The sequence below is a fragment of the Heteronotia binoei genome, chromosome 2, assembly GCF_032191835.1.
Source record: "Heteronotia binoei isolate CCM8104 ecotype False Entrance Well chromosome 2, APGP_CSIRO_Hbin_v1, whole genome shotgun sequence".
Classification (NCBI taxonomy): domain Eukaryota; kingdom Metazoa; phylum Chordata; class Lepidosauria; order Squamata; family Gekkonidae; genus Heteronotia; species Heteronotia binoei.
This window is the reverse complement of record NC_083224.1, coordinates 21664790-21682612: the sequence shown is the minus strand read 5'-3', so window position 1 is coordinate 21682612 and position 17823 is coordinate 21664790. Positions and strand designations below refer to the sequence as shown.

Genomic DNA, 17823 nt, shown 5'->3' with positions numbered 1-17823 from the left:
TTTATCTTCCTCCCCCACAACAGACACCCTGTGAGGTAGGTGGGACTGAGAGAGCTCTTACAGCAGCTGCTGTTTCAAGGACAACTCTGCGAGAGCTATGGCTGACCCAAGGCCATTCCAGCAGCTGCAAGTGGAGGAGTGGGGAATCAAACCCGGTTCTCCCAGATAAGAGTCCATGCACTTAACCACTACACCAGACTAAGTGCAGCCATGTTCCTTCTGCATTTCAACCCTATGAATTAATGGCCTCCAAAACCTCCGATTGTTAGCTGCCTTGCTCAGGTCTTAAAAACTGTGAGTCCTAAATAAACCAAATGCCAAGAGAGAGAGATTATTCCTTGCTCCTGAAGAGGTGGACTCAGCTCTAGCAAAAACGGAACAAAATTCTTCGTGTTGTTCAGTCGCACAGTTGAGTCCGACTCTTTGTGACACTATGGACAAAGTCATGCCAGGCCCTCCTATCTTCCACCATCCTCTGAAGTCTGCTCAAATTCGTTACATCGGTAACACTGTCCAGCCATCTCATCTTTTGCCGTCCCTTTCTTCTTTTGTCTTCTGTCTTTCCCAGCATCAGGATCTTCTCCAGGAAGGACTCCCTTCTCATTGGGCGGCCAAAGTATTTGAGCTTCAGCTTCAGCATCTGACCTTCCAGGGAACAGTCTGGGTTGATTTCCCTTAGGACTGACTGATTGTATCGTCTTGTAGTCCAAGAGTCTTCTCCAGCACCACATCTCAAAGCATCTATTCTTCTGCGCTCGGCTTTCCTTATGGTCCAGCTCTCACAGCCATACATTACTACTGGGAATACCATCACTTTGACTATACGGACTTTTGTTGTCAGGGTGATGCCTCTACTTTTTATTATACTGCCCAGGTTCGCCATAGCTGTCCTCCCAAGGAGCAAATGTCTTTTGATTTCATGGCTACAGTCACCATCTGCAGTGATCTTGGATCCCAGAAATGTGAAGTCTGTCACTATTTCTTCTAGACTTTATTTGTTTATTATATTTATATCCCACCCTTCCCTATCGGACTCAGGGCAGCTAACGTTAAAATACACAAAAGTAAGTATACCATAAAATCATAAAAGCCATTAAAACATCTTAACGTATAGAGAGAGGCGAGACTGACGACTGCTAGAGATCGGGCCTTCTCAGTAGCAGCCCCTACTGGTGGAACCAGTAGGAAAATGCAATTTTGGTGGAACCAGTAGGCAAATGCAATTTTGGGCTGTATCAGCAGAAGTATAGTGTCCAGAACACGTGATGTGAATGTATCGCTTTACTCTGCTCTGGCAAGACCTCACCTGGAGTACTGTGTTCAGTTTTGGGCACCACATTTTAGGAAGGATATAGACAAGCTAGAATGGGTCCAGAAGAGGGCGACGAAGATGGTGAGGGGTCTGGAGACCAATTCCTATGAGGATAGGTTGAAGGAGCTGGGGATGTTTAGCCTGGAGAGGAGGCGGCTGAGAGGTGATATGATCACCATCTTCAAGTCCTTGAAGGGCTGTCCTATAGAGGATGGTGTAGAATTGTTTTCTGTGGCCCCGGAAGGTAGGACCAGAACCAGTGGGTTGAAATTAAATCAAAAGAGTTTCCGGCTCAACATTAGGAAGAACTTCCTGACCGTTAGCGCGGTTCCTCAGTGGAAAAGGCTTCCTCAGGAGGTGGTGGGCTCTCCTTCCTTGTAGGTTTTTAAACAGAGGCTAGATGGCCATCTGACAGCAATGAGGATCCTGTGAACTTAGGGGGAGGTATTTGTGAGTTTCCTGCATTGTGCAGGGGGTTGGACTAGATGATCCTAGAGGTCCCTTCCAACTCTATGATGCTATGATTCTGTGATTCTATGAAGAACCAGCTGCCGGAAGAGGTTAGGGCCCTGCAGGACCTCACTCAGTTCTGCAAGGCCTGTAAGACCACACTCTTCCAGCTTGCTTTCAGCTGACCCTTAAGACCTACAACAGCAGGAGGAATCCAGGAAATATTGACGCCAGGGTAACTGGATAATACCAAAATGTTATTAGCACCAACCGTTTGAAATTGTTTTATTAACTGAGTGATTTTATTACTAATGTGTCAATCTTTTATTGTTATTATGGCCAATGTTGTAAGCCACCCTAAACTATATACAATTTTGGTCCCCTGATGGCGTTGTTATTAAATCTTGATTAGCGCTGTTTTCTGTAATATTTTTAGATGTTATTAAGCGTCTCAAGTTTCTGTCTAAGGTCGGAATAAATATTGACGCTGTGGGTTAGTGGAGTGCCGGACGCCTCCGTTAGGTGTTGAAGGCCTGCTTGAACAGTACTGTCTTACAGGCCCTGAGGAATTGTGGCAAGTCCCGCAGGGCCCTGATGTTTCCAGGGAGAGCGTTCCAGAGGGTAGGGGCCGCCACCGAAAAGGCCTTGCCCTAGTGGTGGCCAGCCTTTGGCCCGGGGATCCTTAGAAGGCTTTGTGAGCTTGATCGTAGTGCTCTCTGAGGCACATGTGGGGAAAGGCTACCCCCAACCTTAATCTTTCTAAAAATATTTTATTTATTTAAAATATTTATTAGTTGCCTGCCTGAGAAGAAAACCTCACGGTGTGACATCAACGTGTGGTCTGTCATGAAGCGGTGCTTGCACAGGGGAACTACCTTTACCTTTTCTACCTGAGGGAACTCAGGGGAACTTATCATGTCAACAAAGCAAGAACCACAAAAATGCATTAAGATTTTTAAAAATCATAACCTGAAACGAGAGAGTTTTCTCTCCTGAGAGCCACTTTGTGTTCTTGGACTGTCTCCCTTTGTGTGTGTATTCATAAAGGGATATTGTCATATGCATTTAAAAAAAAAACATTGCTATCAATTTGTCACAAGCTCACGGCAAGCCCGTCAGGTTTTCAAGGCAAGAGACGTTCCGAGGGGGTTGGCCGTTGCCTGCCTCTGCGTCGCGACCCTGGACTTCCCTGGCGGTCTTCCACCCAAACACCGACCAGGCCACAAGACCGGATGAAATCGGGCCAGCTGGGCTACAACAGGAGAGCCAAGGTGGTTTGCTGCTTCATAAGAACATAAGAGAAGCCATGTTGGATCAGCTCAGTGGCCCATCCAGTCCGGCATTCTGTATCACACGGTGGCCAAACCCCCTCCCCCCCAAGTGCCATCAGGAGGTCCACCAGTGGGGCCAGGACACTAAAAGCCCTCCCCCTGTGCCCCCCGCCAGCACCCAGAATACAGAACCTATTAAAGGAACAGGGCTTCCTTCCTCTTCGGGGTGACCCTGGGCTTCCTTGGCGTTTGCTCATCCAAATACTAACCAGGGCTGACTCTTGAGAAACCATGCCCTCTATTTAAACTAACAAAGCCAGAATGTTACCTAGATTTATGGCATCCCCTCACCTGCAGACAGCGGTCTGCTTTTTATCGCCCTCCAGTGTTGTTTCAGCCCTGTTCTGTCCTAACACTAACAAACACGGATCCCTATTGGTGAATCTTTTCGTCTGCTAAAAAACATCCCCATGATTCCACACTGCCCACTTCTATGAAGAACTGCTGCTCGCCATTCCCATTTTTGTCCGATGAAGTCTGCTTAAGAGCGCAGGAAAGCTTCCATCCTGAACAAAACGTAGTTGGTCTTAGAGGTGCACTTGTCTGCCGCTTTGTTCTGTGGCTTCAGACCGGCCCAGCTGCCTACTGGGATCTATCTGCTAGGGGGCTGACTCTGTTCAAACTTCCTTGATCTCACCAGATCGGGCTAAGCCTGGGTGTTCCGCCTCAGAGCAATCAAACGCGCGTTAATCTGTGAATCCACTGCTTGCTGAAAACTCAGCCAACAATAATGTATTTCGTGGGGGGGGGGGGGGGGGCGGGGGAGGTGGGGACCACCAGTCTATAAACGGGAGGGGACTATGGGGGGGACTTCTTTAGAGGCAGCTGCTGGGAATAGCGCCGTGCTCCTAGTACAGAGCTCCATCCTTGCATCCATCCCGGGTGTGGGTGGGTGTGCTTTGGGGTGGAGTGTCCTTCTCCTCCTCCTCCTCCTCTTCCTGCTTGCTTGCTTGCTCGCCAGAGGAAGAAGACAAGAGAGATCCCGCCAGAGGAAACCGACAAGCACAATAACTTCAGCGCTCCTCGGCTCCCAGCGGCCCGGGCAGAGCCTTTCCAGCGCCTTCCATTTGAGCCTTCTCGCCGTCCAATCCTACAGAGACTTCGGAAAGAGGAGGGGGGGGCAACCGGCACGGCCAGAGCCCGAGCGATCCCGCCGGCCGCCCCCGAACTCAGCCCGTGCAAAGCTGCATCAGGCGAGGGAGAGAAAGGAAGGCAGGGGCGCCGCTGAAACTCGACCCCCCCCTCCGCCCCCTCCCCAGTCCTGGCCCTTGCAAAACCTGCACGCTCTCTTTGCAGAGCGCCCCGGGGAGCCGGAGGCGAAGACGAGCCGGCGGCTGCTGCTGTTTCGTTGCCTCCGGAGTCCCGGCCCGGGAGTGGCCATCGGGCGGCCCAGCCAGCAGCAAGGCTTGGCAAGCGCTGCGAGCCCGGCGGCGGCAAAAGAAGAGAGCGAGTCGAGGCGGCCGGCTTTGCGGGCTTAAGAGAGACAGGGGCGAGAAGGGAGACGTCGGTGGAGACGATGAGTCCGGAGCAGGCGAGGACGGAGCGGGGGGCCAAGTCGGAGGCGTCGCTCCGCTGACCGGAGGGGAAAAGAGGGCTGCTGGGTGTTGCTGCGTCGCGGGAGCACCGCCATGGGCTTCCTCGCGTTCCAGGAACGGCTGCTCTTACTGCTCTGCGCAAACTTCATCCCTGGTAAGTTTCCCAGCCCGGCGCTCGCCTCGCTCGTGTCAATTTCACTCGCCCGTGCCAATTTCACTTGCCCCTGTCAATTTCACTGGCCAGCCTCGGCGCTCCCCCTCTTTCTGGATGTCCCCCCACCTCCTAAAAACCATCGCTTTTCCTCTGCCCATCATCCGTAGCACAGCCTCCAAAAAAAAAAAAAAAAGTAATAACCCCCTTCCTTTGCAGAGTCATAATAGCACGCGGATGGCCAAACTGCAGTTCCGGAGCCACATGTGGCTCTTTCACACATATTGTGTGGCTCTTGAAACCCCCACTGCCCCATTGGATGGCTTGCAGGAGGCATTTTAAAATCACTTCTCCAAGCCAAGCCAGCTGGCAACTTGGAGAACACATTTAAAATTAAAGTTGCTTTCTTTCCACCCCTCCGTCAATATATCTCCCTCCCTCCCTCCCTCCCTCCAACATCTGATGTTCATTTGCAGCTCTCAAACATCATACATTTATTCTATGTGGCTCTTCTGTTAAGTAAATTTGGCCACCCCGATCTAGCACTTTTTAACCCCACCCCTTCCTCCTGGAAATTTAGCAGAGTCTCTTCCTCCCCTTTGATCATCACGATGACCCTTAAGGTCGGTTAGACTGGAGGGGAAAAGACTGCACAGCCATCGGCAATGTTGGGATTTGAACCTGTCTCTCCTTGAGCTAAGCCCGACGGGCATTCTGCTAGCCCTCCTGGCTGTCTCTTCCTGCCATTCCGTAAGGACTGTTGGCAGTTACTCAGCGGCTCAGGCGATGTATGTAGCCTTCCGCTCACGCTAAGTGCTTCTCTTGTTGAAATGAAATCCCATCCCAGAAAGGGTATGAACAATTTGTGTGTGTGTGTGGGGGGGGGAGAGCACCCTGTCCCTTTTAACAGAAGTGCAATGTGTGGAAACGGACAGTGGAGAGCTCTTCAAGGCACTGAGATGAAATAATGTCACCTGGTAAAATTACATCCCAATAAGAACCTATTAAAGGAACAGATCCCCCCCCCCCCGCCCTTCCAGGTTGTTGGCAACCTGACATCCAAGGAGCGGATACCTGAGTTCTCCTTAACTTTACACTTCCAGCAATTCTATGAGACACTTTAAACAACTCAGTTGTAGCACCTTAGAGACAAACAAGATTTCGGGGGTATAAACGTCGCCGTTAGATCTGACACAAGGAGCATTGACTCCTGATTGCTTCTGTTTCCCAAATCGTGGTCATATTTAAGGGGCTGCAGGAATCAGATCTAGCTATTCTACTGCCCACCAATACATAGCCACAGGGCCGGCCCTAGACTGTCCGGCACCCTCGGCAAGGCTTAACTTCTGGCAACCTCCCCCCCCTCCCCAGATAACATCACAGAGTCACATGGGGGTGCCCCAATTGCTACCCCAGAAGGTCGGCGCCCTAGGCAATCACCTAGTTTGCCTAGCGGCAGGGCTGGCCCTGCATCTTCTTCTGAAACAAGGGTGGCCAAACTGTGGCTCGGGAGCCACATGTGGCTCTTTCCTATGCGTCGTGTAGCTCTCGAAGCCCCCACTGCCTCGTCAGCCAGCTTGGAGAAGACATTTCTCTCTTTCAATCACTTCTCCAAGCCAAGCCAGCTGGCGGCTTGGAGAATGCATTTAAAGTTAAAGTTGCTTCCTTTCCACCTCCCTCCACCCATCTATTTATCTGCCTCCCTCCTTCCCTCCCTCCCTCCCTCCCTTGTGGCTCTCAAGCATCTGACGTTCATGTCTTGCAGCTTTCGAACATTTGGTGTTTCTTCTGGGTGGCTCTTAGGTTAAGCAAGTTTAGCCACCCCTGTTCTGAAACTATCTTTAAAGTAAACAGGAGTCTGTTGGCACACTGAAAGCTGAACAAACTACGATTCCAGCCTATCTTCCCTAGACTAGAGTTTAACCTTCTTAGTCTTGATATCAAGTTGCCTTGAGCCACAAGGAAAGGGAGGGGAGTATAAATGTTGCAATAACTTATTGCAGCCCTAACGCAATTGCTCTTGTGGGATTTAGAGTGAGACTAACCAATTTATTCCCAAAATCGATTCAGGAGCTTCACAGCCAGACAGAGATTTGAACCCACTCCTTTCACATCTACCGCACTGTATTTGCTATGTCGCAATGGCTCGCTGAATGTCTTTATTGTTATGTGCACATTCACAATAACCATGTGAGGTGGGCTAGGCTGAGAGAGAAAGTCTTCGGTGAGGGCAATCAAATAGGCACAGTGATGCTGGAGTTCCGTGATATGCAACTGACATGTGGAATTCACTGCTGCAGGAAGTGGTGGTGGCACAAGCATAGACAGCTTCAAGAGAGCCAGTTTGGTGTAGTGGTTAAGTGCAGGGACTCGTCTCTGGGAGAACTGGGTTTGATTCCCCATGTGCAACTGCTGGAGTGACCTTGGGTCACTCATAGCTCCATCAGAACTGTTCCGGAAAGAGCCGTTTCTGTCAGAGCTCTCTCAAGCCCCACCTACCTCACACAGGGTGTCTGTTGTGGGGGGAGGAAGGGAAAGGAGATTGTAATTTGCTCTGACACCCTTCGGGCAGTGAAGGGCAGGGTTTAAATCTTCTCTTCTTCTGCTCAAAGCATGTGCAGAATACACTAGCCTTACTACTGAATGATCAGAAGAAGACTGCAGATGTATACCCCACCCTTCTATCTCAATCAGAGACTCTGAGCGGCTTACAATCTCCTATATCTTCTTCCCCTCCCAACAGACACCCTGTGAGGTGGGGCTGAGAGAGCTCTCCCAGAAGCTGCCCTTTCAAGGACAACCCCTGCCAGAGCTATGGCTGACCCAAGGCCATTCCAGCAGCTACAAATGGAGGAGTGGGAAATCAAACCTGGTTATCCCAGAAAAGAGTCTGTACATTTAACCACTACACCAAACTGGCTCTCTTGAAGCTCTAGGCATCAGCTCTAGGCAGTAATAAGGCTTCCTAGGGAGTAGGAAGCAGTGGTCAGTGTCTGTGTAGTCATCCCTATAGAGACCTGGTGTAGCGTACAGGCTATGAGTGTGATCTGTCAACCAGAATGCCTCTGCTGCACCGTGAACTCACTAAGAAAGCCACGCTTCAACATCCATCCCTTCTTTCCCATCTGCAGCATAGCGGTGGGAAGTTGCTGTCAAAATTAGTTTGAACTTTAACAATCCCTGGGATGCACATAGGAATGGACGAACATCAGAATGTAACAGAAGCCCTGCTGAATGAGGCCAATGTCCCATCCAGTCCAACACTCTGTGTCACACGGTGGCCAAAACGCAGGTGTCATCAGGAGGCCCACCAGTGGGGCCACGACTCCAGAGGCCCTCCCACTGTTGCCCCCCTCAAAGCATCAAGAATATACAAAGTCACTGCCCCAGGCATAAGAACATAAGACAAGCCATGTTGGATCAGGCCAGTGGCCCATCCAGTCCCAACACTTTTCTGTCACTCCGTGGCCCAAACCCAGGTGCCATCAGGAGGCCCACCAGTGGGGCCGGGACTTCAAAAGCTCTCCCTCTGTTGCTCCCCCAAGCACCACTGCCCCAGACATAATGTTCCACCTATTCCTTGTGTCTAAGAGCCACTGAGGGACCACTGCTCTAGATGTTTCTTCAATCCTCTCTTGAAGCTGTCTTTGCTTGCATCCACCACGGCTTCCTGCAGCAGTGGATTCTACCTGTTTTGGGGTGAAGAAGGACTTCCTTCCATGGGTGTTAGATAAATTTAAAATTCGCGAGAGCAATGTGTACGTGTGTGGGTGCCGTCAAGTCACAACTGACTTTAGGTAACCCCGTAGGGCAGGAGTGTCAACTGTGCGGCTCCTATCAAGCCCGTGAGGGGGTCTGTTTCTTTCTCCCTCTTTTCTTGCTTCCTTCAGTTAAGAACATAAGAGAAGCCATGTTGGATCAGGCCAACGGCCCATCCAGTCCAACACTCTGTGTCACACAGTGGCCAATAATTTTTTTTATATATATATATATATATATATATATATATATATATATATATATATATATATATATATATATATATACACATACATACATACACACACACACACACACACACTGTGGCTAATAGCCACTGATGGACCTTTCCTCCATATTTTTATCTAACCCCCCTCTTGACGCTGGCTATGCTTGTAGCCGCCACCACCTCCTGTGGCAGTGAATTCCACATGTTAATCACCCTTTGGGTGAAGAAGTACCTCCTTTTATCTGTTCTAATCCGACTGCTCAGCAATTTCATTGAATGCCCATGAGTTCTTGTATTGTCAGAGACTAAGTAAAATATTGTGTTTGTCTGTGTCCCTTTTAAAATTTATGTCTCTGCTACCTGGCATTACATTTTATGGCACACGTGGCCCAGCCCGAGGAGGTCTCATTTATGTCAGATCCATCCCTCGTAGCGAATGAGTTTGACACCCCCGCGATAGAGTTTTCAAGGCAAGACGTGTTCAGAGGTGGTTTGCCATTGCCTTGCCTCTGTGTTACAACCCTTGAGCTTCTATGGTGGTCTCCCATCCCAATGTCAGCCAAGACCAACCCTGCTTCGCTTCCGTGATCTAATGAGATCAAGCTAGCCTGGGTTATTCCATGAACATATGAAGCTGCCTTCTACCGAATCAAACCCTCGATCCATCCAAGTCAGTATTGTCTACTCAGACTGGCAGCAGCTCTCCAGGGTCTCAAGCTGAGGTTTTTCATGCCTATTTGCCTGGACCATTTTTAGTTGGAGATGCTGGGGATTGAACCTGGGACCTTCTGCTTACCAAGCAGATGCTCTACCATTGAGCCACCGTCCACTCCCCAGGAATAGCTAGTTGCAAATCATATTTTAAAAAATTAACCTCTTGATGTGGAAAACTGGCTCTGGTTTAAATTCTTCCTCTCTCTTTCGATTCATTCCTTTCCATTCTTTGAGCTTTTCTTCTCTCTCTCTGTCTTCCTCTCTCAGTTAGGATATATCAAAATTTCCCTGGCTGTAGATGGATCTTTGGCTGTTAACATCTCCTTCACTAATACTCTGTGTGTGTGTACACGCACACACATTAAATATAATCTAGTACAAGGTAAACAGCCAAAGCCAATGTGCTGGATTCAGCAGTAAACTGACTAAGATTCTGAAAACTGTGACTAATACAATCCTAAAGAGACTTACTCCAGTCTAAGCCCATTAAAATGAATAGACTTAGACTGGTGTAACTCTCTTTAGGATTGCACTGTAAGATCCTCCGTCTGCTTCTGCCGGAGCAGCACTATAGCCTTTAGTTTGATAGCTTCTCTAGTGTGAAATCAGTGACTTGGTGAATGCACAAATCCACATACATTTTCTTGACTTCTGCACACACGGGCTGCAGAGAACTGAAGCAGTTTGCACAGAGCCAGTTTGGTGTGGTGGCTAAGTGTGCGGATTCTTATCTGAGAGCACCGGGTTTGATTCCCCCCCTCCACTTGCAGCTGCTGGAATGGCCTTGGATCAGCCATAGCTCTCGCAGGAGTTGTCTTTGAAAGGGCAGCTTCTGGGGAGAGCTCTCTCAGCCCCACCTACCTCACAGGGTGTCTATTGTGGAGGGGTGGGGAAGGTAAAGGAGTTTGTGAGCTGCTCCGAGACTCTGAGATTCAAAGTATAGGGCGGAATATAAATCCAATATCATCATCATCTTCTTCTTCTGCTGTTGCTTCTGCTTCTTTGAAATGATAATGATACTAATAATATTCAGGACTGCACCAGGCTTGATTTAAGTCCCCTTGGTGTTTCTTGGCCCAGTCCTTTTGGGATTGTCCAGTGCAAACATATGAAGCTGTCTTACACTGACTCGGATCCAAAACAAAACTTACTGCGTGTAAGAAAAATAAAGAACTTATAAACAAATAATGAATACAGTGTCCAAATTATTTATAAAGATACCTCATACGAACATACGGGACGTTTCTACAAGGGGATGGATTCCGCATTGATTTTCAAAAAAGCTCCAAGGAAAATGCAAAGAGTTCATTCAAAAAAGCTCCTCTTGAACCATTCAAATGCAAACAGTTCCATAAACTTGTGCCTTTTGGAGACTGAATATGTCTTCGTTTGACGTCAATTGTATAATGTTACAGGATGACTCTCGGATGAAGCTTTCGTGCGAAACGTAGTATACAAAGTCGACGGACCCGTCAAGGGAATAGAGAACCTTTTGGAGCCTTTATTTTGGGAGATTGGATCGACCACAGCTTATGGAACTGTTTGCATTTGAATGTTCCAGGAGGAGCTTTTTTGCATGAACTCTTTGCACTTTTCTTGGAACTTTTATGGAAATTAATGCGGAATCCATCCCCTTATAGAAACTTCCCTTATGTTTGTATGAGGTACATATGAACTTATGAAGCTGCCTTCTACTGAATCAGACCTTTGGTCCATCAAAGTCAGTATTGTCTTCTCAGACTGGCAGCGGCTCTCCAGGGTCTCGAGCTGAGGTTTTTCACACCTATTTGCCTGGACCCTTTTTTGGAGATGCCGGGGATTGAACCTGGGACCTTCTGCTTCCCATGCAGATGCTCTACCACTGAGCCACAGTCCCTCCCCTCGGTATATTTATTAATAATTTGGATACTGTATTCATTATTTGTTTATAAGTTCTTTATTTTTCTTACACGCAGTAAGTTTTGTTTTGGATTTATTTTGCTGTGTAGCCACTTCGTTTCTTACACTGACTCAGGGCATTAGTCCATCAAGATCAGTATGGCATTCTTATTACAGTACGGTATTGCATTGTCTACTCAGATTGGGAGCAGCTCTCCGGGGTCTCAGGCTGAGGGCTTTGACGTTGCTTCTTCAATTATCCTTTTAATGGGATACACTGAGGACAGAACCTGGGACTTTCTCCATGCCAACCAGATGCTCTACAACTGAGCCACGCCGCCTCGCAATACTATCATTTGTATAAAGGAGCCCCGTGGCACAGGGAGGTCAGCTGCAGTACTGCAGTCCTAAGCTCTGCTCATGACCTGAGTTCGATCCCGGCAGAAGCTGGGTTCAGGTAGCTGACTCAAGGTTAACTCAGCTTTCCATCTTTCCGAGGCTGGTAAAATGAGTACTCAGCTTGCTGGCGGGGGGGGGGGGGAAGTGTAGAGGACTGGGGAAGGCAATGGCAAACCACCCCATTTTAAGTCTGCCATGAAAACATTGTGATGTGACGTCACCCCAGAGTCGGAAATGACTGGTGCTTGTACAGCGGACTACCTTTTAAAACAAACATGAATATATGAAGCTGCCTTACACTGAGTCAGACCCTTAGGGTCCATCAGGCTCAGTATTGTCTATTCAGACCAGCAGCAGCTCTCCAGGGTCTCAGGCAGAGGTCTTCCACATCATCTGCTGCCTGATTCTTTTAACAGGAGATGCCAGGAATTGAACCTGGGACTTTCTGCAGGCTGAGCAACGGCCTCTCCCCAACTTGCACATGCCTGCATTAAGTGAACTGACACAGTGACAAGCTGGCAGATGCCTAAGTTGTTACTAATTTTTTGCCTAGGTTACTTCTCAAGCATTCTAGCAATATATTTCAGTGGAATCAGTTAGCTGGATGTGTGCATGGTCTTCAAGGGATGAGAGGCCAAGACATATGCTGCAAAAGAGATATTATAGCACTGGAAAAGGTGCAGGAAAGGGCAACTAAAGCAAATAAGGGATTTAAAGAAAGGTTGAAGAGGTGCGGACTCTTTAGTTTGGAGAAATGACACTTGAGGAGTGACATGATAGAGGTTTACTCCCTTTCTCACAATACACTTTTCTCCCTTTCTCACAATACAAGGTGGGCACTCAATGCAATTAATGAGCAGGAGGTTTGGAAGAGGTAAAAGGAAGTTCTTCTTCACCCAAAGAGGAATTAACACATGGGATTCACTGCCACAGGAAGTGGTGGCAGCTACAAGCATAGACAGCTTCAAGAGATTGGAGAAACATACGGAGCAGAAGTTCATCAGTGGCTCTTAGCCACAACGTATAGATGGAATGCTATATACACTGTCTGGGGCAGTGATGCTCTGTATTGTTGGTCCTTGGGAGGGGCAATAGTGGGAGGGCTTCTGGAGATTTGGCCTGCTGGTGGACCTCCTGATGGCCCCTGGGTTTTGGCCACCGTGTGACACAGAGCGTTGGACTGGATGGGCCATTGGCCTGATCCAACGTGGCTTCTCTTATATTCTTATGTACCATAGGTTCATTATATTCTTATGTACCATAAGTTCATGATTACCTGGAGATTTCCATTCCATTACTGTCAATGTCCACCCTGACCAATATAGCCCAGGCTAGCCCAAACTTGTCCAATCTCAAGCAGCTAATTAGGGTCAGCCCTGGCTAGTATTTGGATGTCAGATCATCAAAGAAGTCCAAGGTTGGAATGCAGAAGCAGACAAACCACCTCTGAGTATCTCTTACCTTGAAAACCCCACAGGGTCAACTTAAGTCAGCTGTGAACATAAGAACAAAAGCGAAGCCATGTTGGATCAGGCCAATGGCCCATCCAGTCCAACACTCTGTCACACAGTGGCCCAAAAACCCAAGTGCCATCAGGAGGTCCACCAGTGGGGCCAGGACACTAGAAGCCCTCCCACTGTTGCCCCCCTCCAAGCACCAAGAATATAGAGCATCACTGCCCCAGACAGAGAGTTCCAACAATACACTGTGACTAATAGCCACTGATGGATCTCTGCTCCAGACGTTTATCCATATGTTGACTTGATGGTATACAAAAATATTTCTGTCCAAGAACAACGTATACCATTTTTCTCCCCCTTTCCATGTCTACTGCTCTCTCCGCAGCACTCAGCCACATCGAAACCCGAGCCCACGCTGAGGAACGGCTCCTGAAGAAACTCTTCTCTGGATACAACAAGTGGTCCCGGCCAGTAGCCAATATTTCAGATGTGGTCATCGTGCGTTTTGGGTTGTCCATCGCTCAGCTGATAGATGTGGTAAGTAGAGCTGGTGCGTGTTAGCTGTGTAGGGTTGCCAGGTCTGTGTTGGAGAATACCTGGAGACTTTGAGGGTGGAGCCAGGAGAGGGTGTGGTTTGGGGAGGGGCCTCAGCATGGTTCAATGCCATAGAGGCCACCCTTCCAAGCAGCCATTTTCTCCAGGGGAGCTGATCTCTGCCAGCTGGAGATCAGTTGTTAAAGCGGGAGCCTCAGCCTCTATGCCCTGTTGTTGGCTGTCCAGAGAAACTGGTTGGCCATTGTGTGAGACAAGATGTTGGATTAGACGGACCACTGGTTTAATCCAGCAGGGCTCTTCTTAGTTTCCAATGAAGGCCTTGGTCTCTATGCCCTGTTGTTGGCCCTCCAGAGGAACTGTGTGAGACAGGATGCTGGATTAGATGGACCACTGGTCTGATCCAGCATGGCTCTTCTTATATTCTTGTGAAGGCTTCAGCCTCTGTGCCCTGTTGTTGGCCCTCCAGAGCAACTGGCTGGCCACTGTGTGAGACAGGATGCTAGGCTAGATGGACCAGTGGTCTGATCCAGCAGAGCTCTTCTGATATTCTTATGAAGGCCTTGGCCTCTATGCCCTGTTTTTTGACCACCCAGAGGAACTGGTTGGCCACTGTATGAGACAGGATGCAAAACTAGATGGACCACTGGTCTGATCCAGTAGGGCTCTTCTTATGAAGACCATGGCCTATATTCCCTGTTGCTGATCCTCCAGAATAACTGGTTGGCCATTCTATGAGACAGGTTGCTGGACTAGATGAACTACTGGTCTGATCCTGCAGGAGTCTTCTTATGTTTGGTAATATAAAGATAATGCCAGATGCTTTGGTAAGGCATGCACTTAGTTTTATTGACATAGCTTTTGTTGATGCCTCGCAAGCAAAAGAAATCTTGCAAGAGTTAAAGAGCTCATTCCAGATGAACGCTCATTTGATCTTTGCACCAGACTGCTCCATCATGTATTATGTATAGGACCTTGAGTAACCGGAAAGCTAATTGGGAGTAGACTCAAGAGTTGGAGGGAAGGAAAAAAAATGTTGTTGCACTCTCTGCTAAGGGGGAAGGGAACCTCAAATAGGATGTCTTTTGGTATACACAGCGGCCACCATCCGATGCACAGTTAATCACTCTCGATAATATTGATTTTGGTGGGCTTTAGTGTACGCTGGATGGTTCCCAGTATTTTAAATCTAGAAGGAGAATGTTATAATGAATGTTGGAATATTGACATTTGGCAATGCTCATTAAGATTTTAGGAGGCCAATGGGCAATGTCAGGAAATGCAAAGAATATTCTGATGCTTACTGGGAAATCTCAACATCTGCCACGTGCCTTCTGGTAACAGTGTATTCTCCCTTTCTAGTAAAGATAAGATTTATCGCCTCATGGCTCAGAATTTCTAAAACAAGCATCCTAGCACACACACACACACACACACACACATATATATATAGTTTGGAGGGGTTGCTAATAAAGCCGTATACATATAGATTGGAGGGGGTTGCTAATAGACGGTTGCAAGCATAGACAGCTTCAAGAGGGGATTGGATAGACGTATGGAGCAGAGGTCCATTAGTGGTTATTAGTCACAGTTAGGCTTCCCAACCCCCCCCCCCCCGCTTTGGCGGGAGACTTCTGGGTTCGTAGCTTCATCCCCCGGTCTCCAGAAATCAGGAAGCGGGGGGGTGAGGGGGTAGAGGGGGGGGAGAACATACCTGTAGGGTTCATGTTGGTGTAGAGCTCCTGTAAAAATGTCTGCCCCTTTAAGGTTGGGCAGGAAGGAGGAAACAGGAAGGGCTTCGGAGAACGGCCCCTCGCTTTCTTTGCTTTCGTTTTCACAGCAGGCAGAGGGAAGAAGACCAAGTAAGTATTTGTGTGTGTGAGAGAGGGAGGGGGCAGGGAGGTGGGATTCCCTGGTATGGAGGCCCTCCCCCCCTTTAGAAAGCGTGTGGGGAGGGAGGGAAATGTCTACTAGGCACTCTATTATTCCCTATGGAGAACAATTCCCATAGGGAATAATAGGGAATTGATCCTTGGGTATTGGGGGCTCTGGGGGGCTATTTTTTGAGGTAGAGGCACCAAATTTTTAGTATAGCATCTAGTGCCTCTTCCCAAAATACCCCCCAAGTTTCAAAACGATTGGACCAGAGGGTCCAATTCTATGAGCCCCAAAAGATGGTGCCCCTATCCTTAATTATTTCCTATGGAAGAAAGGCATTTAAAAAGGTGAGCTGTCCCTTTAAATGTGATGGCCAGAACTCCCTTGGAGTTCAATTATGCTTGTCACATCCTTGTTCCTGGCTCCACCCCCTATGTCTCCTGGCTCCACCCCCAAAGTCTCCTGGCTCCGCCCCCAAAGTCCCCAGATTTTTCTTTAATTGGACTTGGCAACCCTAGTCACAGTGTACTGTTGGAACTCTCTGTCTGGGGATGTAATGCTCTGTATCAGGGTGGACAAACTTGCTTAATACAAGAGCCACATAGAATAAACGTCAGATGTTTGAGAGCCGCAAGATATGAACATCAGGTTTTGGAGAGCCATAAGACAGGAAGGCAGGCAGGCAAATAAATGGGGGGAAGAGAGGGGTGGAAGGAAAGCAACTTTAACTTTAAATGCACTCTCCAAGCCACCAACTGGCTTGGCTTAGAGAAGTTATTTAAAGAGAGAAATGCCTTCTCCAAGCAGGCCAACAGGACAGTGGTGGGGGGGTTCAAGAACCATACAATATATGTTAAAGAACCACATGTGGCTCCCAAGCCACAGTTTGACCACCCCTGCTCTGTGTTCTTGGTGCTTGGGGGGCAACTGTGGGAGGGCTTCTAGTGTCCTGGCCCCACTGATGGACCTCTGAGACTCCTTTGAGTAGTGAAGAGTGGGGTATAAATCCATTCTTCTTCTTCTTCTCCTCCACCTCCTCCTTTTTCCTTCTTCTCCTCTATAGGCTCTCAATTTACTTTAGGCCCAATTCAAGTTGTTGGCATTAACCTTATTATCCTATGCAACATGGAGTCAGGATACTTTAAAGACTGCCTAATCCTACACAAACCTGCACAATCATTCTGGTCATCTTCTTGTCAGTAGACCCTCTGTGAAAGAGCCTTCCTTGTAAAAGTGACTTGCAAACCTTTCCAAAGTCCTTAAAAGCTATTAAGCAATGGGAAACAAGACAGATTCTTCATAGTTCATTTTAGAATTGCTTGTGGTTGGAATTGCCAGGTCCCCCCTGACCACCAGCAAAGTGTTTGGGGGGGGGGGAGTAGAATTGCCAGGGATTGGGAAACTCCTAGAGAATGGGAAACCCCTAGAGATTTGAGAATGCAGCCTGGTTGGGAAACTCCTAGAGATTGGGAAACCCCTAGAGATTTGAGAATGCGGTCTGGTTGGGAAACTTCTAGAGGTTGGGAAACTCATACAGATTTGAGGATGGAGCCTGGGAAGGACAGAGACTTCTGTGTGGTACAGTGCCACAGAACCCACCCTCCAAAATATCCCCATCTGGAGAACTAGGGTTGCCAAGTTCCCCACGGCCTCCGGTGACGTCGTGCGCTGGCTGCTCTAGGAGCATCCAGAGAAACTCTATGGTTCCCCCGGATACTCTAGCAACTCTATGGTACCATAGAGTTTTCCTCCTAAATTGCTAGAGCCTCCAGGAAAACAATAGAGTTTTCCTGGACACTCCTAGAGCATCTGGCATATGACATTGTCCATGTGATGACGTCACTTCCGAGTGACGTCATCACGCCCACGACGTTGTGGGCCGGTGGGTTGCGAACCTCCAGGGCGGCAGAAACCCCACTCGACGCAGGAACTTGGCAGCCCCATGGAGAACTGATCTCTGTAGTCTGGAGAATGTGGTTCCAGCCCCCCACCCCGCAGATCCCACCTGGAGGCTGGCATCCCTACGAGTCATGGTGGATTTCCACCCAATTCATTTTGGAGGACAGAACTCTGGATTAGGAAGGTTTTGAAAATATAAACTCTGTGGATCCTGAATCCGCTGTTAATGACAGTCATTTAAGTCAATGCCTTATTATACTGAACACATCCCAGATA

General features: G+C 48.4%; 1 protein-coding gene across 1 annotated transcript in view; it reads left to right on the top strand.

The window, feature by feature from the left end:
* Nucleotides 1–4705: 4705 nt before the first annotated feature.
* CHRNA4 (cholinergic receptor nicotinic alpha 4 subunit) overlaps nucleotides 4706–17823 on the top strand; it is a 119476-nt gene continuing 106358 nt past the window's right edge. The window contains exons 1-2 of the mRNA XM_060230664.1: nucleotides 4706–4782; nucleotides 13604–13755. Coding sequence (XP_060086647.1) covers nucleotides 4722–4782; nucleotides 13604–13755 — 213 coding nt within the window. The 5' untranslated portion in view covers nucleotides 4706–4721. The remainder of the gene's footprint in view (nucleotides 4783–13603; nucleotides 13756–17823) is intronic.